Raw genomic sequence first — 24252 nt, 5'->3', positions numbered from 1 at the left:
TTACAAGTTATACAAGAGTAAGGTACTTTAGAAGAACTGTAACAGACATACCTGCTCCTTAGTCAATTTAACATTTGCAAAGTTACATTCTGCACTAATGAGAGATTTAACATCTTTCGAATTCAGTGGATCAAGATGAAGAGTGGGCCACAACCTTTGGTAAGAGAGAACAAAGTTACGTTCAGACCTTATTAAATAGCACACAAAAAGAAAAAAAAAAAAAGCCATCAAAGTTCCAGAGCTCTTTAAAGTTTTATATCAAAGTAGTAATTGAAGCTTGTCCTGGTTTCGGCTGGCACAGAGTTAATTTTCTTCCTAGTAGCTGGTATAGTGCTGACTTTTGGATTCAGTATGAGAAGAACATTGATAATACAAGAGTATTTTGGATGTTGCTAAGCAATGCTTATAACAAGTCAAGGACTTTTCAGCCAGGAGGCTGGAGATGCACAAGAAGCTGGGAGGGGACATGGCCAGGACAGCTGACCCCAGCTGGCCAAAGGGATATTCCATACCACATGACATCATGCTCAGAATATAAATTAGGGAACATTTAGCTGGGGGGACCGCTGCTTGGAAACTGGCTGGGTATTGACTGACAGGTGGTGAGCAATTGCATTGTGCATCATCTATTTGACATATTAGTTTATAATTATTATCCACAATCTGGTTTCACAACACCTAAAACCTGTCCTCACTGCAGTTACAAAAGAAGCTTTCACTGTCTTCAGCGGTTGCAAAACCTTATTCTATCTTGACAAATCTGGCAGTTTGCTCCTCAAGCAGTAGTTGTAATTTAGAATAACAACTCTAACCCAGGCTACTTCGAAACATCTCAGAAATACAACATACCTCCACGCCTGTGGACATGTTTCCACGTTCACTGATACAATCACTCTCACATTCACTGGCAGTGGATCTATCAGCCATTTCATATGCTTCTCAGCTTGCTTAAAAACAAATTTTGGTTACTTAATACAAAGACTGTTCAAAATAAATGCCAAAGGTTGATACATTCTATTAACTGCACAGCTCAGTGAAAGGAGTCTTACATTCTCCAGTGTCCTTAAAAATTGTTCACAATTTAGTTCTTGAAATGTTACTAAATGATAGTTATCAGCATGTCTGTACATTAAATAGCAGATGGAATAGTATTGTTGAAATATTCACCTCAAAAGACTAGGCTATTTACATGCCCAATAAGTCAGCTCACAGCCTTGAACTTTTAGACAAATAATCTAACTGGACTGCTCAAAAATTATTGTGTTCAGATAAATTTAGGAAAAAAACCAAATCAAACAAACAAACACACACATATTTTATCTATAAAAATGAAATACTGCATTTTACCTCATCTGCACTTTTTGCAAAAGCATTTTCTGTATGTGTTCTTCAGAGCAAAACAAACATTAATATTTCCATTAGATACATATAGCTGAATCTATTACAACAGTCAAAGTTTGTTTAGACTGACAAATGCTATTTCAAAAACATACCTGTATTTGGTCAATAGAATCAATAATTATAATAATGCTGCCTTGATGACGTGCAGAAAGTTTTTCCAGCCAGCGAGGAAACTCTTCCAGAAGTTTAGCTGGATCCAAAGTCAGAGGTGACACTAACCAAGAGTGTTGCATAAGCTGCAGAAGTATAAACATATATGACAAATCCTACCTTAAAAATAAACTAGGATAGTTGAAAGAAGTCCTATAGACACATACACACAAAAAAAACCAACCCTACATATGATTTTGGGCAATTCTTCTAGTCAAGTTCACACAGAACTCTTTCCCTCTAGCATAAGCAGAAAGCTGGCATATGTAAAACAAAGAATATTTACTGAACTCATTCTGTAAAGTCTAGAGAGATAACCTGAGTTTGCACAAAGGACAAGGAATTTGGAGACTTAAAGGGCTTAAAAGTTTCATGGGTTGAACAGGCAAACTTCTACGTAAGAAAACTGGAAGGAGAGTACAACTGAGTTCATTTTTCTAAAGGTTTTAGTTCTGTGAGGTTCTTAGTGCCACCCTGTGAAAGAAAAAGAAAGCTCAGACCCTGCTACAAAAATACTCCTCACTTATTCCCCACATATCTAACTCATAATTTAAAAATAAATAAACATAGGAGAGAAACTAGTCTAGGAATGATACGGTGCCAACTTGTGAATACAGCCTCAGGTTCCTAAACACAAAGCCAGAAGAGGTACCACCTGCCTCTCTCATTGGCCAGATGGCAGGAAATTTTGGAAGAAGCTTATATGGTTTTATAAGCCATCAATATAGGTCACTGGAAGCATAACTGCTAATGGAAATCTATTAAAATATCCCAGTGATGCTGTTTAATTGATCTGCATTCAATATATAGGATCAGATGCCCCATTCCATAGCGCTTTACATTTGTATTACTCTTAACTGATGTAGAAATCCTGTAGAGCAAATGTTATCTTTTGACATACACACACAGGCACTTTCCAAAGAATCATACAATACAAGGTATGTACAAATACAGCATACCTTTAAAGTAAGACGCTTAATTATCAATGCAGATTCCGAACTAGTAGACATGGGCCTCCCAACAAAGTGATAAAGAATTAGTGTGTTTGGCGAATGCTTCTGTTGCAATTGAATCCTAATGAGAGAAGGAAAAAACAAAAGGCACTTAACGGACTATAATTTTGCAAATATATCTCAAAGAAAAAACAACCAGTTTTGCCAAAGGACAGAGTGTCTGACCTAGACGTGTTCCATGTTTATCTTACAAAATAGGATAGGCATTTCTTGAGCTATAATTGAACTTTTTATGTGAGATTCCACTTCAGCTTTCTACAGTACTGACAAGTGCCCTTCCTGGCATTGGACAATCACATGTCACTAAGTTTTCAAGAACTAATGACACTACCCATTTATTTTTATGTCAGCAAATTTTGTCATAGCCTACAAGTGACGATAAAATGTATTTCTATGATAAATTATTAGGTTTGGTCTTTCCTTTATTTCACTTTAAAAGACTCCAAAGGACCTCTCTTGTTTATCAGAGATAGGCAACACTATTGAGCTACTGAAACCACTTCTTAATGCTGTGCAAAGACAGAGCTGTAGAGTGTTGCAACTGGAGCTGGGAAGATGTGAAAGGCAGTCCAGATGGCACTACCTACTCAGTTATTACGAATCTTTCCAGGATGCTTCTATAACTTCATTGCTTTGTAAATGCTCCCATTTTATCTCTAATTAAACTGATACGATATTTAAAATGTAATGGAACCTTTTTTCTTAAGTTTCATTCATATTAAAAAAAAAAAAAAAAAAAGGTTAAACTACCATTTTGACAGAAGAAGAGATTTCCCAGAGCCTGGTCCTCCTGATACGAGCAGAGGCGGAATTGGTGCTGGTGCTGCTACTAGGTCATTTAGACGTTCAAAATACTAAAAAAAAAAAAAAAACACAACAAAAAACCAAACCACAATCATTACAAATATTCCACTGTTTAAGGGAGATACGTAGTGCTTGGTGATATAAACAATCTAGGTACAAAACACATGTACAGGTAAGGGAATAAATACTGAAATGCTAATAAACTGAATTAGTGTTACTACAGGCGAGCAATTGGGTACTATGTTGTTCAGGCTTCCTCACCCCCATCTCCCCAAACTACTCCACTGCACTGGATATGGTTGCCTTCAAAGTTGCCATGAATGATATTTTGAGGCACACCACATGAATGCCCAAGAGTGCTGTAGCAGAGTTCAGGATGACAAGAACACAAACCACCCTTCATCCACTTGGGAGAAATATTTTGTCTGCAAAAAAGAAGTGGAGGTGCATTAAGATACAAATAGGTATTTTTTCTATCACTGTTCTATTATTTTACTGTTCTAGAGTGTAGTAAAGAGGACACAATTCTCCAAACCATTGCCAGCATACAAGTCATGAAGTAAAATAATAAATTGTACTAGTAAAATAGGGCTACTAAAAATTTAAATATAGTATCACAGAAACTGCATGCTTATGTTACATTGTAACATTAAGTAATGTTGTCCAAATAAACTGTCACGTCACTTTCCATGATCACTTTAATGTTTTTTCTTCTTATATTTACTATACCTTCCATAAATATAACTGTTCCTGGTACCACCAATTTGAAATATTTCAAAAATTTTATTTCAAGTAATAAGTATGGAGCTATTCAGCAGCTCTGTACTTTTAAGTTTCCTGTGTTCTTCTCATATACGCATGGCTGCTTGATGAGATGAAATCTTCTCATTAGTCACCTCTGAAAGACCTAACTCCAGCTGTCAAGACACAGCTTGGATGGCCTCAAAAAAATAAAAAAGGCGTTCAGAGCCTTTTCTGCTGACAACCAAAGCCTAGGAGGACACCCTACTTCTGGCACACTGTTACAGTGCTTTTCCCCAGTGTAGGAATGACTGCTTCTTCATCAATGTCATTCAACAACACACAAACTGGCATCTCTCCTAGAAAACAAATATGTCATCTATACAAGACATATGGCTTCTTCTGGCCTAAGGAGTAATAGCGTCAAGGATACTCTCAAGACACAGCTTCTTCTGTAGAAGTACATCTTCCCTAACGAGAGACAGAAGTGAGTGATGACTTTCTCTGTCCATATACATTTCCAGTGCACTTACTTTCTCAAATCCCAGCTCACATGTTGAATTAGAGGCCTGCTGAAAAGCTTCCATCTGTTCCTGTTCATCATGTGCATCCCACAATACATCACCAAAAACTTCTTCTTCAGGAGCAGCGGACTCTTCCTTATTACCCAAATCCTTGCCTTCTAGTTCTGTCATTTCACACCCCAATATATCCTAAGCAAAAAGAAAATGACAAGGAGAAAACTGCAACTGTAATTCTTAACAGCTCAGGCACATTTGGTGTTAAGTCTCAATTCCACTGTACATGAGTGTGGCTCTACTAAGATCAATACACTCATTTCCTTCTAGGCTAGCAGAGAACATAAATAGATGAGAAATTAGATGAAACCAAAATAATTCTGAATGCACAGGTCTCAAAACATTGTTTATAGTCTTCTCATAGTGGAAGCAACTCACCACAAGGAATGATAAGGAGAGAATCTAATATACAATTTTTCCTTATGCTATAATATGGATGAAGAGAAATTAAAAGATAATTTAGGCTACAAACAGATCTCTTTGCCCTGTTATTTCTACTTCTGTCCATAAAAACACTGCCCAGTTTTGGTTTTCATTTTCCACTTGAAGATTTCTTTGCTTGCCAGACATGAACGATAAAACACAAAAAGATTGTTTGAATTACATCTAAGTAGCATATAGTAATCACACTGACATCATTTAAGATTATGAATCAGAGAAGGAACAGAAAAAGCTGAAATGCATCATGTACTCTACCTGTTTAATTATCTTTTCCACACAACTATAGATCTCATATGCTCCTTCCTCCACACCTCCATTATGATCAATCATCTGAAAAAGTAAATGGCAAAGCATGACACAACTCTGAATCCAGTTGGGAACAGTATCTAGGACTTCCAATAAAAACATTATGGAACACATTTAAATCCCATTCTGTTGCATTTCTTAGGTAGGATTCACTTTGTTGGGCACCTAGTTTCAGCTGTTCTCAAGAGTTCTCTCTGTAGAGAGAAATAAATGTCAACTGATAGCAGGGGTCTGCTACAGGGCACCCAACCAGGATGATCAAGCACATGAGGTCCCCTATACACAGATAGGTGCTGCCTCATGTTCACAAGCCCTGGTCCTCACGGGGGACTTCAACCACCCCAGTTTATGTTGGAGGGACAATACAGCAGGGCATAAGCAATCCAGGAGGTTCCTGAAATGTGCTGATGATTAACTTCCTTCTCCAAGTGACAGAGGAGCCAAAGAGGAGAGTTGTTCTGCTGGACCGTGTTCTCACCAACAAGGAGGGACTGGTAGGGAATGTGAAGCTCAAGGGCAGCCTTGGCTGTAGTGATCATGAAACACTGGAGTTCAAGATCCTTTGGGCAGTGAGGAGATCTCACAACAAGCTCACTACCCTGGACTTCAGGAGGGCAGACTTTGGCCTCTTCAGGGATCTGCTTGGTAGAGTACCACATGTAACACCCTGGAGGGAGAGTCGCCCAAGAAATCTGGTTAATATTCAAGGATCACCTCCTTCGAGCTCAGGCGCGATGTATCCCAGCAAAGAGGAAGTCAGGTAAAATCACCAGGAAGCCAGCATGAATGAACAAGGAACTCCTGGACTAACCCAAACACAACAAAGAAGCCTACACAGGGTAGAACCAAGGACAGGTAGCTTGAAAGGAATACAGAGAAAGTGTCTGAGCAGCCAGGGGTCAGGTTAGGAAAATTAAAGCCCTGATAGAATTAAAACTGGCCAGAGACATCAAGAGCAACAAGAAAATCTTCAATATGTATACTGATGATAAATGAAGACTAGGGAAAATGTGGCTCTCTCCAGAAGGAAAAGGGAGACCTGGTTACCCAGGTTACGGAAAATGCTGAGGTACTCAATGACCTTTTTTGCCTCAGTCTTCACTGGCAAGTGCTATAGTCAAACCACCCAAGTCCCAGAAGGCAAAGGCAGGGCCTGGGACAATGAACAACTGACCACTGTAGGAGAAGACCAGGTTCAGGATCATCTAAAGAACTTGAATGTGCATAAGTTCATGAGACCTCATGAGATGCGTCTGTGGGTGCTACAGATTTCTGCGGGTACTGGCAGATTTCAATATAAGGGTGTAGAGGCACTGGAACAGGTTGCCCATAGAAGCTGTGGATGTCCCATCCCTGGAAGTGTTCAAGACCAGGTTGGATGGGGTTTGAGCAACCAGGTCTAGAGCAAGGCATCCCTGACAATAGCAAGGGGGCTGGAACGAGGTGGTCTTTAAGGTCCTTTCCAACCCAAACCATTCTGTGATTAATTCCATTATCTATTTTCAGATGAGAGGAATCCCTCTGGAGGTACACTTCTTTCTCCTCAGTGGCTACAGAAGTGTCTTAGATAAACAACTTTGTCATTTAAATGGGTAAACCCAGGTGAGAAATTCTATCCCTATAAAACAGGGATTTTTTTTCTGTGAAAATATAGTGGCTTTTTCTCTCCCCTGCTAATTAAAATTTCATAACATTCATTAATTTCAGCTTCATCAATCTGCTTGTATAATGAGCACTGAGAGTAATGCAATTTCTCCTAAAATCTGGGACTGCTAGTACTTGAGGTTGTTTACAGTAGGGAAATTCAACACTCTTCACAATGCCATACCTTTGCTTTGTTCACGGAAGAAATTTGCTCAATTAGCTGTTGCACTGAGATGGAACTGACTCTGCCATCCTCCTTTCTATGGTAAATTAGCCGGGGCTTTTCTTCTGGATTTCTCAAAAAGGCTTCTTCGCAATCCTCCAACAAACAACTAGATTGGAAATCAGCATTCTTGTGCTATATTACACTGCTGTAGTAAACAGTTCAATCAACAGGAGCTCCAAAGCTGGGTTTCACTGCAAAATCTAATTCAAAAGTCACATCTATTTACAACAAAGGGCAAGAAAATACTTCAGCAGAGAATTTAAGGTAAACTCTGAAGCAAGAAAGAGATAAGAGAGAAATGTATGCTACTTGTACCAAACACATTTAAGCCATTTATTAATTTCTATGATTATTGCTTTGTAAATTAAAAGCTGATCTTCCTGTCATACCAATAGGTAGAGTGAAAGGTAATACACAGAAAGAACATGGATTCACACAGAATTAATAAGCATCATATGCATGCTCTGCTATCATTTATTTGAAGGCTCTGTTCTATTCCTCGATCTTTTTAGGAAAGTCCTTTAGTACTTGTAGAAGAGTCTTTCAATTTATAGGGCTTGAAATACACACCTCTAAACTCAAAAGCACTTTGTATTTATACATGTGAATGATATCTATGGATATCATTCCCAAAAATCTATTGCTGTTCCACAGAAGGAACTATACAACTCTGGAATGCTGAAAACAGCACACAGAATCTCTCAAATATTATGTTCTTTATATGAGCACTACAATTTTCATCACAGTCTATCTAAAAGAAACTCTAAGTGAAGACTGTAGGGAGGAACACTCCTTTGTGGTGGTGTTTTTTTGTTTGGTTGGTTTGGTTGGTTTGTTTGTATTTTGTGTCTGTGTGTTTTGGTTTCAGGTTGTTTCTGTTTTTGTATTTCTTTCTTAAACACTTGTGACCCACATACATAATACCAGGTTATTTAGCAACAGTATCCCCTCAGAGTACCAATATACCCTCAGCAGCTGACATTATCTTTCCAAGAGCATAAACGTATGGCAGCTCTAGTCTTATCCCTCTATGAAAACGAATTGACATCTTCTGTGGTATCTGGTTGTTCCCAGAAGCACTCCACTGTTGTAAATCTTAGCTACTACTACCTTATACCAGCATTTAATTCTCTGGAGACAGATGTTTTATTTACAGAAACAGAAGGTCTAGCTAATACAAGAGCTTTACTAATATAACAGTATTTGAAATCCCTGGAGTTCAAAATCTACACCTAATATGAAACTTAATGCATATCAGTATTTTCAGATTTTTGCATTCATACAGATGTTTTGGAATGACTACTCTGTGATCCTTAATATTAACTTTTCTAATCCCTTTTTCTCTCTTCTTCAGCAAAGGGACACCCCTCCTTCCTCCAAATATCAAAACCAAACTCTGCCCAAAATTCCCAAATGTATAACAGGAAGAGTCCTAACACAATTCTAAAAGTATCCCTAGTTTGTTGTTTTTCATTTGGTAAGTTATGTTTCTTCTTCTAGAGGGTCAGGAAATTACTCATTAAACAAAAAGAACACAGTGCATGACCATTTGTCATAAAGCATCATGACTTCAGTACATTAAGCTGTAGAAAGTTAGCCATGAAATCAGTCCAAAAAACAGCCAAAGATAGAAAGTAACGTGGCAGAATAAAATCAAAATACCACAGACAGATGTAAGGCTAGGTAAGCAAATGAAAAACACTGTGGACATTCACACCAGGCATCTTGAATTCCTAAGACTCCAGAAATACCCACGACAGAGAGCTGCCCTTGGGAAGCAAAACATTTCTATATTAGGAGGACATCTTTCTAGCTGTATCTGAAGAGAATCTGTAGCTACAAGAAAAAGGAAATTATACAAAGCTGATATATTCTTTTAGCTGTCTGTACAAGCAAGCCTAAAGTCTGAAGGAATATCACTCAGAAGACACTAGCTTAGGAAATGTACCAAGCAAAATATCACATACATTTTAATATGCTGTGCATTCAGCATGAATTACTGGTTTCCATTTGCTTAGCTAGTCTGAAAAATACTTACCTTGGCAAAGTTAAATGCAGGAGCAAAATGACTACTGAACTTTTTTCAATTTCCCATTTTATTACATCCTTAAGAGGCCTTTCATTTTCTGCTGAAAAATTAACAACTTGAAAGAAGTACCCCATTGTTTCACAGATTCTCTGAAGTTTTGGTGAGTAGTTCTGAAAGTAAATTTTAATAACAGTGCTTTACTACTAAATATGCACAGCACTAAGGACTTACTAGATAAATCTCAGTTTCTTTTCTCTAGGAGGTTTCTTCCCCTGAAGTCCTTGACAATACTTTCACTAATTTCACTGAAATCAGGCTACACCTACCAGAGAGGTACAAGAAGTAGTAGGTACTACAGAAAGTGCAGAGGAGGGCAATGAAGCTGGTGAGGGGTCTGGAGCACAAGCCAGATGAGGAGCAGCTGGGGGAACTGGGGCTGTTTAGCCTGGAGGAAAGGAGGCTGAGGAAGGACCTGATAGCTCTCTACAGCTACCTGAAAGGAGGTTGTAGAATGGAGGGTGTTGGTCTTTTCTCCTAAGTAGCAAGTGATAGGAGAAGAGGCCTTAAGTTGAATCAGGGGAGGTTTAGATTGGATATCAGGAAAAAATTCTTCATGGAAAGGGTTGTCAGGCATTGGAACAGGCTGCCCAGGGAAGTGGTGGAGTCACCACCCCTGGAGGTGTTTAAAAAGCATTTAGACAAGGTTCTTAGGGACATGGTTTAGTGCTAGAGTTAGGTTATGGTTCCACTCAATGATCCTGAGGGTCTCTTCCAACTGAAATGATTCTATCATTCTACTAAAACTTCGAAGAAATATTAGACAAATTTCTGAGTAAATATAATAGTGGAAACAAAACAGCATGTAAGTTAGCGTAAGTTTAAGAGGTACTCACTCTAATGAAGATGTCCACTTCTGGTTGAGTCTCATCAGTACTAATAATAAAACATCTTACTGTGCTACTCCACAGCGAGTGGGAAAACAGAGGAGTAACTTGTAATAAACTGGCAACAGCAGCATCCCAATCATCTGCCAATGAAAAAAAAATGCCAGTCTAGAGATCTTCACAACTGATGACACTACGTAACAGATAAGTCATCACCTCTTAACTTTACAAATACTACATTTTATCCAAACTGGTAGTAACATTTTTACACTAATTTTATGAATTTTAATTTAGAGAAGCCTTATCATCTGATAATGTCATATAATTAATAATGTGGCAAAACAACAACGTTAAATATATTCATATTACCATTACAATGATATTTCCATTAAATTGATTAAATGTATCCACAAAATCAAGCTGATAGTTGTAAAATAAATAAAAATATGCAGGAATAATAAAATCATTCATAATAGTCCATTATTTTTTTCCCTCCAGATCTACATGCATTTCAATTAGACCACAAGAATAAATGACAGTAAAACACTATGGGGACTTCTTCTTGAGATAAAATCCATTGCTTTCTGTAGTACTGTATGTTAATTCCCTACAGAAGCAATGAATTTTAAACCTTTCTTAGGTGCTTCATTTTGTGGTAGGTCATTCTTTCAAGATAGGAATAGGTTCTCCTTTCAGTACCACAATGGATGATGAAAGGCTTAGTGGATGAAGCTGGAACCACCACAGAGCAGACCCTTCCCTCCCACTTTGCAGGCACAGACTTCTGAATCAGAGCCTGAAGGATCGCAGAAAAAAGGATGATATTGCCAGCAAAGTCAACCATATGCAGAAGGGGTTCCAGTACCAGGACAACAGTGAGGGAAAGCAGAACACCAGAAGACAATTTGCAAGAGGTCATTTGGAAAACAAAGTTCACAAGCAACAATTATTGATAAGAAATTATCCACCACTGATTCACATAACAATGCATACACCTTGGTCTTGCAATCAGATTTCCATAAATGACCCCCTAAGTAGAGAGAAAATGCATGCAAATCCAATGAAAAAAAACAGGGATGCAGTTTATTCTAATATGAATGTAACATTCATATTCAGGAAGTAGAGAAATTGAATATAAATGGTTAAAAAAAAGCCAGCAGACATTGAAAGAAAGATTACTATCTTCCTTAGTCAACACAAGCAGCAATATGGTATTTGGTTTACTTACAACAAAGTACCATTCGTTGCTCTTTGCTACAATCACTGCTGCACATACTGTAGTCACTAAGTATATTAAACATAACTTTGCATGTACAGCTATAGCTCCTTTTATTTTTACAGAGAAGAATTCCAAATAACTCTTCCACCAAATAACCCCAGAATGGACAGAACAGGAGATAAGGAAGAACAAAAGTACTTAGGAACGGATAGAAAAATGACATAGAAACCTATAATCCCAGCAAAGCAAACCACCATTACTTACCCCTGTTTATATTTGCAAATGGTCCCTCAACGTCTATGGAGCTATGAGCAAATTCAGGCCCTCTGAATGACTGCTGAAGTTGCATCATACTACCCATGGATGGCTCACTTCCCAAAACTCCTCCATTCCAGTATTCAGATTGTGCCCCAGTAGCTAATAATTGGAAAACAACAACAAAAAAAATCCTCTTCATTGTCACTGAAAAAGATATATTGTTTAGTCTTAAATACTCCAGCTGAAACCTACTCCCATTTGCCACTGAACATGATTTTTTTCTCCTCTAGAAGATTTGCTCACACCTTTTTGTCCGACAGTTCTAAACGGGAGCTTGTCCAAAGTTAACGAGAAGCCCCACTGCTAAAGGATGAGGTTATTTGTTAACATTTGTTATATGGATTGCTCGTATCTGTTGGGTTCAAATGTTGACTAGCATTACAAATCAGAAAAACAGTTCACAGCATTGCTGCAGTCATTTGTGCACACGACAAAATTGATAACTTTTGTTCAGGAATGATCCAGTACTGAAAAAGTACGAAGGGGCTGTATGTCAGGACTGAAATGTATTTTCTGTGCTGTGCGGAAGAGCTTTCCCAGTTATCTCTTCGTAAGATGCTTGTATTACACTTCTGCCAATCAGTATACAACTTTCAAGACATTAAATAAATCTTTTGTGGAGAAAATCAGGAAATTGAAAAATACTTAGAAAAATGTAAGGGAAGTACGAATTCAAAAACTAATCTAACACAAAAGACAGAAAAAATTATATAAAAGAAAACAAGACTATCTGTACCACTAAAGTTCATCAAATGCATAATTACTATTCAAAAAGCCAATCAGTGCATTTTGCAATATTCCCACTTTTAAAGACTGCATATTTATATTCCTGCCAAGATGTGACTGTTGATATAACTCAATAAGCAAAACAAAGGTTATGCAACAGCACCTGCATGCATTTTCTCCTCAGTGGTGCAAGAAGCAATGGTGGCCGTCCTTAAGAGCATTAAGGTGCTAACTGTCTGCTGCAACTGTTGCTCGATTTTGAATCAGAGGACTGATCACATACCTATCTGAATCCTTCTCATGTTGTCAAATACCTCTTACAGCACACACAAGGTTTTGCCTTTTATGACATTATGTTTCCTAGGGCTTCCCTATCAAAAAAATTTATTGAATTAAATGACTCTTCTGTTCAGATCATGTTTGTTAAATATCTAACTCTGCTATTCTGTAAAGTCCAATAGCTGAGACTGGCATACTTCATGATCCATAGACAGTAAGTCTACCTAAGATTCTCTCTAGTTTTGGGTGTGCATTTTGGATTGTTTGGAACACAATCTTTTCAGATCTAGAATCAGAAAACTCAGAATTGTTCATGGAATAATTTTTTTAAAATGTACAAGTCACACTGTCTAGACAGTGCTTTGTTTTCTTCATCTATTCATTCGTAAGACCAGAAACACGGGGTTCCCACAATCTAAACCAAGCTTGAAAAGTCAGCTGCTTTTACCCTTCAAACTACTTTGTTGCTTTTCACTTGGATTAATAAAACTTTTTTCAAAAGAACATAAATATATGTATTATGCTTTACTATTCAGAGACTTCAGTCACGTCCCAACACAAAATGCTGGGGATTCTCACCTGTAACATCTGTACAATTATCGTCAGAATCAGACTCTTCAGGATCAAACACATGGATTCCCTGGGCCTGCAGTCTCTGAAGTTTTGCTTCTAACTCTCGTTTGGCCCTCAGTAAGTCCTGAATCTCATTTTCTTTAGTTTCTCTAAAAATCTACATGCAGGAAATAAAAAAAAAAAATACAAACCATAAACCTTTTAAAATTCAATAGCAGTTCCTGAATTAATGTTATCTGCTTTCAACTGGAAAAATAAGTTTCTAGCATGCCATTAGCAGGCAAAGGCAGGAAAATGTGAACAAGAAGCCATCAGAAGCCTATAAATGAGCAAAAAACCATAGTTTTAAATGATCTAATTTTTAAAATCTTACCATTTTAAACCTTAGCATACTCTTCTGAAAGACAGAAGTCTGCATTAGTATAGGAAATTCATTAAAAACAGCAAGTAACTTTCCTCACCTTTTAAAGTTTATTGTCTTCTAAAATCACTACATATAATAATTTTTTTCAAAGTTCCCTTTTATTCTTCCATGTATTTTTTTTTACATTTGCATATAATCTTGTATTTTGTTGTTATTGTTGCAGAAATTGAAATTTCCTAAGACAGAAAGTGATCAAACACCTCCAGCTGTCCTGTTTGTAAAACTTTACCATCATGTGAAGAAGAAAACACAGATTTAGATTTAAATTCAAAGTACTGAAATCTTCAAGTCTCATTTCCTCAGATAAGGTCAAAACCAATCCTCTTTTTATATATCTGCCGAACATTAATGCCTGTTACAATTAACGATATCAAGAATCTTGAAAACTGTAAAAAAACAGGATGTATTGCCCTGTTTTGAGTGGCAGAACTACCATCATCTGAAGGAAGGGAAAAGCAGAAGCATCAGCTTGGTCTTTCAAGTCATCCCTCCAGAAAGTGAAAAGACTTTTGTCTTTAAGTGGCTATCATATTTTAGCGGCCAAAAGAGAAGTACTATTACACACTTTCCTTTAATGTAAGCTATAAGTGTTAAACATGACAATGCTAAATATAAAACTGATTTAAAAAAAAATGGAATTCTGTGTTTATACATTCCTTCAGCATGAGTCAGATTACAGCCCACGTTTTCTTTTCACTCTCAAATATGAACGTATTCCTGTACTCAAACAACGCAGGAATTCAGTTTAAGACGCATCACTGCATATCCTCTTTTTAATATTTAAAAAGTTATTTTCTATTTATTCCTCATAGTTTTACAGAGAATTTTTCATAGGAACATCTTAAAGGAAACAGACAGCTACAGCTATGATACTCTGTTTTTTTTTTAAGAAGAGAGGTCTTCATGAAAGCTGTTGGAGAAGAGTTCCTTGGAGGAATGTGACCAAGTGACATGTATCTTTTTTTGGTCATTTTTCCAGAAAAAGAAAAATCAAGCCATACCTTGAATTGCCTTTTGACCTTGTCTCGATCATGTTCAAAAGTAGCAGCTCTCTCCATGGCTTGGTATTTAGCTTCTAATGCACTTTCTTTCTCTCTCAGTATTTTCTGGTAAGTTTTCTGAAGTGCCTGAAAACATTTAATATACCATTTTTCCGAGTGAAAGTAACAGCTAATCATAGAATCATTTTGGTTGGAGGAGACTCGCAGGATCATTGAGTCCAACCATAACCTAACTCTAACACTAAACCATGTCCCTAAGAAACTCATCTAAACACCTTTTAAACATCTCCAGAGATGGTGACTCCACCACTTCCCTGGGCAGCCTGTCCCAATGCCTGACAACCCTTTCCATGAAGAATTTTTTCCTAATATCCAATCTAAACCTCCCCTGGCGCAACTTGAGGCCATTTCCTCTCTTCCTATCACTGCTACTTGGGAACAGACACCAACACCCTCCATGCTACAACCTCCTTTCAGGTAGTTGTAGAGAGCAATCAGGTCTCCCCTCAGCCTCCTTTCCTCCAGGCTAAACAGCACCAGTTCCCCCAGCTGCTCCTCATAAGATAAAAGCCTTTAGATTACTTTCCAGGGCTGACTACAACGTTATCCCAGCATCCCACATCTCTCCTTACTCTGGCAAAGACGTCTGTGCATCGTGCTGTCCCCATCCCCAGTGCCACACCCTGATGGCTCATCAGGATGGCGCTGGGGCATGCGACATTTCCCCACCATCTTGCCTTCTTTTGGAAGGAAAACCCATTTCAACCACCACCTCCATGCCCACGGCTTTCCAGGGAAGCAGAATGAGCCCTTCACAGCCTCTCACATGAAGACCCTGTTGGGTTGGATGAGGGTGGCAGGTGCTACCTGGAGCTCAGCGCGCAGCCGCTTGTTCTCCCTGTCCAGTTTGGCCTCCTTCTTCACCATGGAGGCCACCTCGTTGTTCTTGCTGACGCGAAAGATCTCATACTCCTTCTTCAGGCGCTCGTACTCGGCCACACACTCCAGCTCCTGTACGGAGGCCGTCGACTTGAAGCTGGCCCCGATGAGGCCGCCGGGCCGGGAGGCCCCGACGCGCCGCAAGGAGCCGCGCAGCAGCCGGGCCTTGGGCTTCACCTCCACCGGGATCTCGCAGGCCTCGCCGCCGCCGTACGTGTCCTCGATCACCTCTCCGACCCCGCCCGCCGGGCTCACCAGGGACGACGCCGTCCCCATGGCCGGGGGACGCCGCAGCCAAGGGAGGAGGGGGCTTAACACCGAGGGGAGGGAGCAATGCCTCCGGCGGACCCTAACGGCGGGGACATGCCCGAGTCGGAGCGCTCCGAGAGGCGACTGCTCCCCGTCCCGGTCAGCGCCTCTCACGGCTCTCCCAGCCCGGCCAAGCCGCCGGCTCTTCCGAGCCCGTGGGCCATGGTCCGCTCCTTGCGGCGGCTGGACGAGGAAGGGAGGGCCGCCTTCCTCCCTCTGCCCCTCCCGCCCCGTCCCACGGTGGCTCCCGCCTGGGAAGCGTTGCTGAAGCGGCCCGGGAGGGGGAGTCCGACCCGGCCCTCAGGGCCGGGGAAAGGCGGAGCGGGAGGGGCCTGGCGGCGGCCGAAAGGCGGGAATCTGCTCCTCTGAGGAAAAGCGAGTTTCTTTTTTTTTTAGGTTTTTCATTTTTTTAAAACGTAGACGGAACCGGGGGGCACGGCAAACCCATTCCTACTGGCATCATCTCAGCGTGCGCTGGGGAAGCCTCAGCCCCTCCCGAGTCTGCCACCTGGCTGGGCACAATCAACCAAGAAAGTGTCCATTTTCTCCTCTGAAAGCAGAGCCTAGCAGGGTTTGTCACCGGCCCTGAAGCCTGCAAGCTGTGCCACACCGCAGGCTGGTTCTTCTCAGCCAACCGGGCACACAGATTGTGCCACAAGCTTCTGTGCAATTGAGACCCTGTGGGGGAACTGTCTCTCACCACGCTAAAACAGGGACTTTTGAGACCAGTTGGCACACTCAAAAGAACTTTGAAGAGTTGGTGCTGGATCCACCAAGAAGTAAGTGCTGGGTAATGGTGCCATGTCGTGCCTGAGATCAATGCCTGTGCCTTGTGCTGCCTTCTGGCTTCGCCTGAAACTTGTGAATTCTGTTTGAACATCTTCCCTTTCAGGAGTAAGGCAATCGTAAATTATCTGCCCCTAAAATTATCCTAATGCCATCTTCCACTCCACCTTTTCAAAAAACCCTGCCTGGTTCCTTCACCCATCCTGGAGATTTGAGAGGAGTATATCACTGATGCTAAGGGGAACATCCGTCTCTTCCCACATCTCAGAACCTGCCCTACCATCAGTGTCAATAACAAAAATGTTGCTATTTTAAAGCAGATTTGCCTTATGTATGTGCCAGGTTTGTTAGCCATGACTGGGGAAGACATAGCCTCTTAACAGGAAGAAAAAAAAAAATCTTAGAAATAACCTTCCAATGATAGATACCTGAATTTCAATACCTGTTGGAGAGGAAAATTACTTTTGTATAAACAACAACAACTTTTGAGTAAACAACAACAACGAACCAAAAAAAAACCCCAAACCACACACAGAAAACCCTCACAACCTCTAAGTTTTGGGAATATGTACTGTTTGCCCAACTTTACCCATTTGTTTTCATGAGGAAAAAATAATTTGTTGTCTGAATATAATTTATGGTTACATTGGTGATCTATTCCAGTTAATTCCTGTTTCAGTGAAAAAGACAGATACAGAATATATGACAATTGTGGGAAGAGGAAGGGTGCTACTATGTTTTCCCTAATATTGACAATAACATAGCCTGCACAGTATTAGGTGATTCAGCAAATGGGCCTGTAGTGCTGTAACAAAGCAAGGCGCTTGGTTTCTTCATTTGCATGTTGGTATCAGGCTGTTTCTTCACTTCATTGCTGTTTGAGCTCTGGGAATAATTAAAAATACATTCATGCTGGTGCTTGAGCTGAATTGTTCTCATATTCTGAGTTCATGTAAGTCAAAGTATCCAAGCTTTAAGCCTAGAATAAAAAGTGTAGTATTGTAAGAGCTCCTGGATTCCTTCTAATAATCCACTTGACATTAACACATAGATTGGAAGAACTGTGAATGCTGCTTCTGGGTGCTTTACAAAAGTCTTACAGATAGTAGAGACCACATTAACAAAACTCTTTCTAAACAGAAAAATTGCTCTGCTTCCCTGTTGCTTCATGGATTGGTTTGCCTAATGTTTAGAGATTAGAATAGCTTGCTTCAGCATCTAATTTGTAAACTAACAAAGATTGCTTTAAGTCACTGATTATGACAATTCAGAAGGAAATCCGACTATTCATTGCACATATGTTGGAAAGTGTCTCAGAATATCTGAGAATGCCGTCTTCTCTTTAAAAAAAGAATTGACCCAGAAAAATGGATCGCTGGATAAAATATCATATCAAGTTATTTAACATTTGCTCATCATGTTATGTTACATTTTAAAGTTTCATTTGGAGCAAGCCAGTCCTTAGTCCTTGATCACTAATGCTGGGGAAATTGTGCCATGAAATTCTTCACTACTCAGTGAAGATATTTAGGATACTTGAGCTACTTCATGTTTAACACTGCTATTATCTACCTAATTTGGAATGGTTATAAAGACAAACAGTGTTTGAGATGTGCTGTGTTAACCCTGGTCAGCAACTAAGCACTCACCAGTTGCTCACTCATTTCCCCAGCTCAGCAGGATAGGGAAGAGGATTGGAAGAGCAAAAGCAAGACAAACTTGTGAGTCAAGGTAAATACAGTTTAATTAATTAAGGAAAGAGAGAAAAACACGACAAAACACAACACAGAGGCAGTCACAGAGGTGGTCACTCACCACCTCCTACCAGCAGACTGATGCCCAGTGAGTCTCTGGGGAACAGCTACTTTGAAAAGGCTACCCTCAAGTTTTATTTCTGAGCATCACATTATATGGCACAGAATATCTCTTTGCCCAGTTGGGGTCAGCTGTGTCTTGGCTGTGTCCCCTCCCAACCTTTTTCCCATCCCCAACCTACTTGCTGGTAGGCAGACTGAGAAGCAGAGAGGGCCTTGATGCCGTGCAATAGCTAAAACTTTGGTGTGTTTTCAGCACTGTTTTAGTCACAAGTCTAAAACACAGCATCATAGGGGCTGCTATGAAGAAAATGAGCTCTCTCAGCCAGACACAGAACAAATGTATTTGTCAGATGAGACCCTGCACTTTGTAAAGCTGCTTCATGACTTCAGCTGTAACAGAAGCAGACTTTCCGTCCTTGATCCACATAATGAGGAGTACAATACATTGACTGGTCCTCTGACATATTTACTCTTCTACCTACCTCTTCAGGGTCAGTATGCAACCCATACTGATCCACAATGGAACAACTTCTCTACCAATGTTCTCGTACTAAGACTATGTTGTTGGTTTTGTTTGGGTTGTGGGTTTTGTTGGTTGGTTGGTTGGTTTGTGGTGGTGGTGTGTCTGATACTTACAAGCCCATGGACTTTTTTGCTTTATGGCATAGACAGTTTTGTAAAAACATTCTAAATACATCATTTTCTGTTATGTAAAATCTGCTGGGTTACAGTTTAAAAACATTTATGTGGCATCTGCAAGGATGTTGCTTTTGTCTCTGTTATTTTGTCCCATCCCTGGAAGTGTTCAAGGCCAGGTTGGCTGTGACTTTGAGCAGCCTGGGCTAGTGGAAGGTGTCCCTGCCCATGGTAGTGGGATTAGAATTAGGTGGTCTTTAAGGCCCCTTCCAACACAAACCATTCTATGATTCTATGATATACAACATATTACCACTTTTTTTTGTTCAGTTTTCTTACTTTTGCCCTTATTTCATTTTAGGGGTTGCTGGTGACCATTAACAAACAAAATCTATGGATTTAAGGATCTGTTCCATGGAGAAAAGTACAGCTACAGGAACTGGGCCTCTGAACGAAGGTTGGTTTTTTACATGCATTATTAGGTTGAGCTCCAAATTAGCAGATGTTCTTTTTATAAAATAATATATCTGATGTGTTGTTACCTATGCATTCCTGTAAAATTTAGTGTGCAAGGTCAGGATACAGCAAGATAAGAGGAAGCTGAGGCAGATTAAATGTAAGAGTTGCTATGATTAGGAAGAATGTTGATAATGGCCTGTAAGTAGAAGGTGCTTTAAAGAGAGGCCACTGACCTAATTTCTGCACAACATCCTTTTTGTTAACTCAGGTGCTGGAGTGACTTTTAAAGCTATATACCACAACCATAAACAAAGTGTGTTAGAAGTCTTTCATAAATCACTATTAAACTGTTCGTGCCTGCACTAGATCAGGTTGATAGTTTTTTATTATCTCATCCGTTATTAAAAAATCTCTATGTCTGTTTGAATATGATTAAGAGAGTTCCATTGAGGACATGCAGTGAAAAGGTATAATATGGTAATTTTAAAACTATTAGTTTTGTCCTGAGTTATATATGTTTCTACTTCCCTCTTTTTAATGACGATGACAAGCTTGCTCTAGGAGGTTGCTTGCTATTGGACTGTTCTTTGTTAACTTGTTGGCTATTCCCAGTACTCCACCCTCTTCAGGAAGTGCAAGCCTGAATAAGCCAAATGACTGATCTACTTACTCAGCTTCTTTCTTTCATATAACATGAGGCCTGACGTAAAACACAATGAAGTCAAGGGAAATTTTTCAATTGAGATTATCTGTTTTGAACCTGGTACTCTAGTTGTTCCATAAAAGCCTGAAAATGCCACATCTTAACTCTGAGCATGAGAATTACCTTGTTGTCTCCACCCTGTTGTGACACCTGCATTTTGTTCATCTGCATTAAAACCATCTGCCTCCGTCCTCCTCTGAGACCTTCATGCTAAGCAGCTGCAGTTCCATGATTCACCAGCCACTATGAGTGGTGTGTAGGGTTCTGGAGCTGTGTGCAGGTGAGGGAATGTCTGCCAAATGGTGGAGAGATAGAGCTCCTCTTCCCATTTTCATGCGACCCAGCATGGCTGGGGCTATGTCCATCATTGTGATTGGCTTACACCTTGGATGGTCTTTCTGTGATCTGACGTGAAACTGCATAACTTGGGTTCAAGTAATTTGAGGTGTTGTGAGTATAGGAAACAGACTAAGAGACTGATTACTGAAACTGTTTATCATTAACTCAACAAGTTAGAAGTTTACATCCCTAAGCAAGACTTTGTCATAAAGTTAAGTTTTAGAAGTAGGACTGTACAATTGGCGTCATAGAAATGCGCTGAAAATGCCAGCTAAAGTCTTAAGATATTTTATTACTCTAGGCATGTTTATGAGAGTCTCTAATGCATCTGTTTTTTCTTCTCAAGCTAAAAATAATACACTATACAGGTGGTTAATTGTAAACTGCCCAACAAATTCAACCTTGGGGCATAATTCTAAGTTCAAATAGCTATTGAACTTAACTATGTTTCACTCAGTAATATTATTACAGTCTGTCAAGTTGGGATCATCAGGTTCTTTCAAGAATCCATTTGCTAAGAGACCAGAAAACTACCTGGAGTGGAGATGATAAATAATAATGAAGGAGAGGACATCTACTTTTAAATGCTCCTGTAACTTTACATGTCATGGCCTTTCACCACTAGAGGACAGCAAGACCTCAGTTGTGTGGAGGTGGGAGAAAAGGAGAGAAATTGCTTATACAGAGTGAAGAAAGTATTAATTCAGAAGTTACATGCTTCTAGCTATAATCAAGCTTCTCAAATAATTGAGACTGTTTTGGAAGATGTTTCAAGACCAAATACAGAGAAGACACTTAGAAAAAGAAAAACTGAAGTCTTAATGTAGTGGTTTGGCTATCAATCATAATGTTATTTGAAAAGCACAATACTAACCAGTTTTGCGAGCCATATACTGTTTCCATTAAATGCATAGACACTTTTGTATTGATTTCAGTAAGAACAGGGCTTTGATTTGTAATCTTAAATAAGTGGTAGGTGTTCTGATTTTTGATGAAGGAATTAGATGCTCTTACATAGGAAGGTTTCACAGTCGATTATTTAGAATGGAAATAATAGTATGAAACCACTGGAAAGGAATCTTCTACTTCCACACCTATCTATTACTTTTACCATGTTTATGTTTGTAACTTGCAGTGCAAGGACTCATTAAGTGTTTCAACGTCAAGAATAGTGTGGCCAGCAGAACTAGGGAAGTGCTTGTTCCCTGTATTTGGTTCTGGTGAGGCCACACCTCGAATCCTGTGTTCGCTTTTGGGCCCTTCAATACAAGAAAGTCATTGAGGTGCTGGAGAGAACTCAGAGAAGGTTAACAAAGCTGGTGAGGGATCTGGAGCACAAGTCTGATGAGGAGTCGCTGAAGGAACTGGGGCCGTTCAGCCTGGAGAAGAAGAGGCTGAGGGGAGACCTTATCACTCTCTACAACTTCCTGAAAGGAGGTTGTAGCACGGAGGGTGTTGGTCTCTTCTCCCAGGTAACAAATGACAGGACAAGAGGAAATGGCCTCAGGTTGCACCAGGGGAGGTTTAGATTGGATATTAGGAAAAAATTCTTCACAGAAAGGGTTGTCAATCACTGGAGCAGGCTGCCCAGGGCAGTGGTTGTCACCATCCCTGGAGGTGTTTGAAAGACGTATAGATGAGGTTCTTAGGGACATTGTTTAGTGCCTGAGTTAGGTTAATGGTTGGACTTGATGATCTTGGACAAATAGAACATCTGTGTTTTGATAACATAGGCCTATGATAGACTTAGAGGCACCGTGTCGAACATGCTTGAAATTCCTGCCCTGCTGTGGGAGATCAAAGCACAGTGGTAAACTATGCCTCTGTGAATCCCCTAAATACAGGTGAAACCAGCAGGTTCAGTGATCCTCTAGCATGGACTGATCTTCCTGGTGCCTGTGTCCCTGCTTGTGTTTCTCTGCCCAGGTGCTGCTTTGGGGAACCCCTGGTGGGCAAGGTAACGAAAATAAATTTACTCTTTGCATTTCATCTGTGGTTTTGTGGTTGTTCCCACATCCTTCTTGTGTTGGCTCACATGCTTGTTTGCCAGAATAGTGGGATGAAATGGATGGAAATGTCCAAAGAAACAGCAAAAGCAAGAAATACTAATGACAAGCAATCGCTGTTGCTGTGCTCTTCATTGCTTCAGGCTGGAGACACAGAACTACAGTGGTGCATAACAAGGGATTAGTATAGAAGAAAGATGCTGAAGATTGCACCTAATAGTTTTTAAGATCACTTAGGAGTGCTCTTTACAAAACCTTCCTCTGTTAGTGGGAATGTGGAATTCAATAGGACCCAAGTGAAATTTCTTGAGTATTTTCACGTGGTATTGCTCATACCCAGAACATCTACCTTCTTGGCAGAGCTGAGTGTCCCAATTGCTCATCCTGATCTGGTTTTGCAAATTAGGCTTCCTAAATCTGACCAGAATTTTCTTCAAAAACACATATCAAACTGGTGCAGACACCCAATCTGAAAGATTGATACCTGAGTGAATTCACCAGCTTTTTTAGCCTACAGCAATTCGATCCTGCATCATTTGTTTCCCAGAAGAGTGTCCTGGCCAAGATGCTGTAGAGACCACTGAGCTCGGACCTTCTGGAACTGTCACAGGAGAACTAGTATGTCACATGACAGAGATTGCATGGTTTATGGGGCCAGAGAGAAAGAACTATAAGGATCATTATTCTCTCATTCAGGGATTAGGACTCCTTCTCTCTTCCAGCAAGCTAAAAAAAAAAAAAGCCTTGTCTCCAGATGTACTCAGCTATACCCTGATGAGGCTGAAATGAACTCTTACTGAATTTTAGATGTCTAATTCAGGGAGGCACCTGAGATCTCAAGAGTGATCAGGTGTAAAACACCCATTCTGTAGTGTCATTCCTTTAGGAAGCTGTTGTGTCTGTCCTTCAGTATTCTGTCTGTGATCAAGTGTGACTCTCTGTAGTGTCTAGAGAAGCCAGACATTGAAAGTTATGGACTGCAGAATAAGGGCAAGAGGCTTAAGAGGTTTGCGTGACAATACTAGAAGATTCCATACCATACCTTTGCTTTCTAGAGCAACCTTTATTCAACAATGCAAATGATTACAGCTCACTAAGGTATCAATTTAGCAATGTCCTTAATCATGCCTAATCTGTAATCATGTCAGTATTTACTTTGATATGCAATGGCCTAATCCCTTCCTGGTGTTTTTTCTTGTGCTTGGTGTCACTGTTATTTTCAGACACACGCAATTTTGCTTTTAGGAGTTACAAGGACAGTCACATAGATTTTTTTCTGACTTGATCAAATGCAGAAATTATGTTTATATCTCATGAGAAGAAGGTTGTTTAAAAATTCCCATGCTGCTAGACTAGTGATAGAAGTGCCAACAGAGGTGTGGCATGTGGCATGTTGAACCCCAGCTTTAAGAAGATAAATACTAGAGAGCATCCCAGAAGTTCTTAGCATATACATCTGTACCGCTGATTTCAGCTATGAATAGGTGGCTGTAAAGGCTTA

The 24252-nt window shown here is 39.8% G+C and overlaps 2 protein-coding genes across 2 annotated transcripts in view; one reads left to right on the top strand and one right to left on the bottom strand.

The window, feature by feature from the left end:
* NPHP3 (nephrocystin 3) overlaps positions 1–16288 on the bottom strand; it is a 30841-nt gene extending 14553 nt beyond the window's left edge. Inside the window, exons 1-14 of the mRNA XM_065832224.2 lie at positions 15625–16288; positions 14758–14883; positions 13339–13489; positions 11701–11853; positions 10227–10360; positions 9343–9503; positions 7263–7410; positions 5384–5458; positions 4643–4822; positions 3315–3418; positions 2511–2625; positions 1494–1637; positions 850–947; positions 52–154 (exon numbers count right to left, since the gene is read on the bottom strand). Coding sequence (XP_065688296.1) covers positions 52–154; positions 850–947; positions 1494–1637; positions 2511–2625; positions 3315–3418; positions 4643–4822; positions 5384–5458; positions 7263–7410; positions 9343–9503; positions 10227–10360; positions 11701–11853; positions 13339–13489; positions 14758–14883; positions 15625–15972 — 2040 coding nt within the window. The 5' untranslated portion in view covers positions 15973–16288. The remainder of the gene's footprint in view (positions 1–51; positions 155–849; positions 948–1493; positions 1638–2510; positions 2626–3314; positions 3419–4642; positions 4823–5383; positions 5459–7262; positions 7411–9342; positions 9504–10226; positions 10361–11700; positions 11854–13338; positions 13490–14757; positions 14884–15624) is intronic.
* A 3330-nt stretch (positions 16289–19618) lies between these two features.
* Positions 19619–24252, top strand: part of TMEM108 (transmembrane protein 108) — a 252658-nt gene continuing 248024 nt past the window's right edge. The window contains exon 1 of the mRNA XM_071804877.1: positions 19619–19701. The gene's annotated coding sequence lies outside the window, so the exon portion shown is untranslated. The remainder of the gene's footprint in view (positions 19702–24252) is intronic.

The sequence above is a fragment of the Patagioenas fasciata genome, chromosome 2 (assembly GCF_037038585.1).
Source record: "Patagioenas fasciata isolate bPatFas1 chromosome 2, bPatFas1.hap1, whole genome shotgun sequence".
Taxonomy (NCBI): domain Eukaryota; kingdom Metazoa; phylum Chordata; class Aves; order Columbiformes; family Columbidae; genus Patagioenas; species Patagioenas fasciata.
This window is presented reverse-complemented; position numbering and strand designations above follow the sequence as displayed.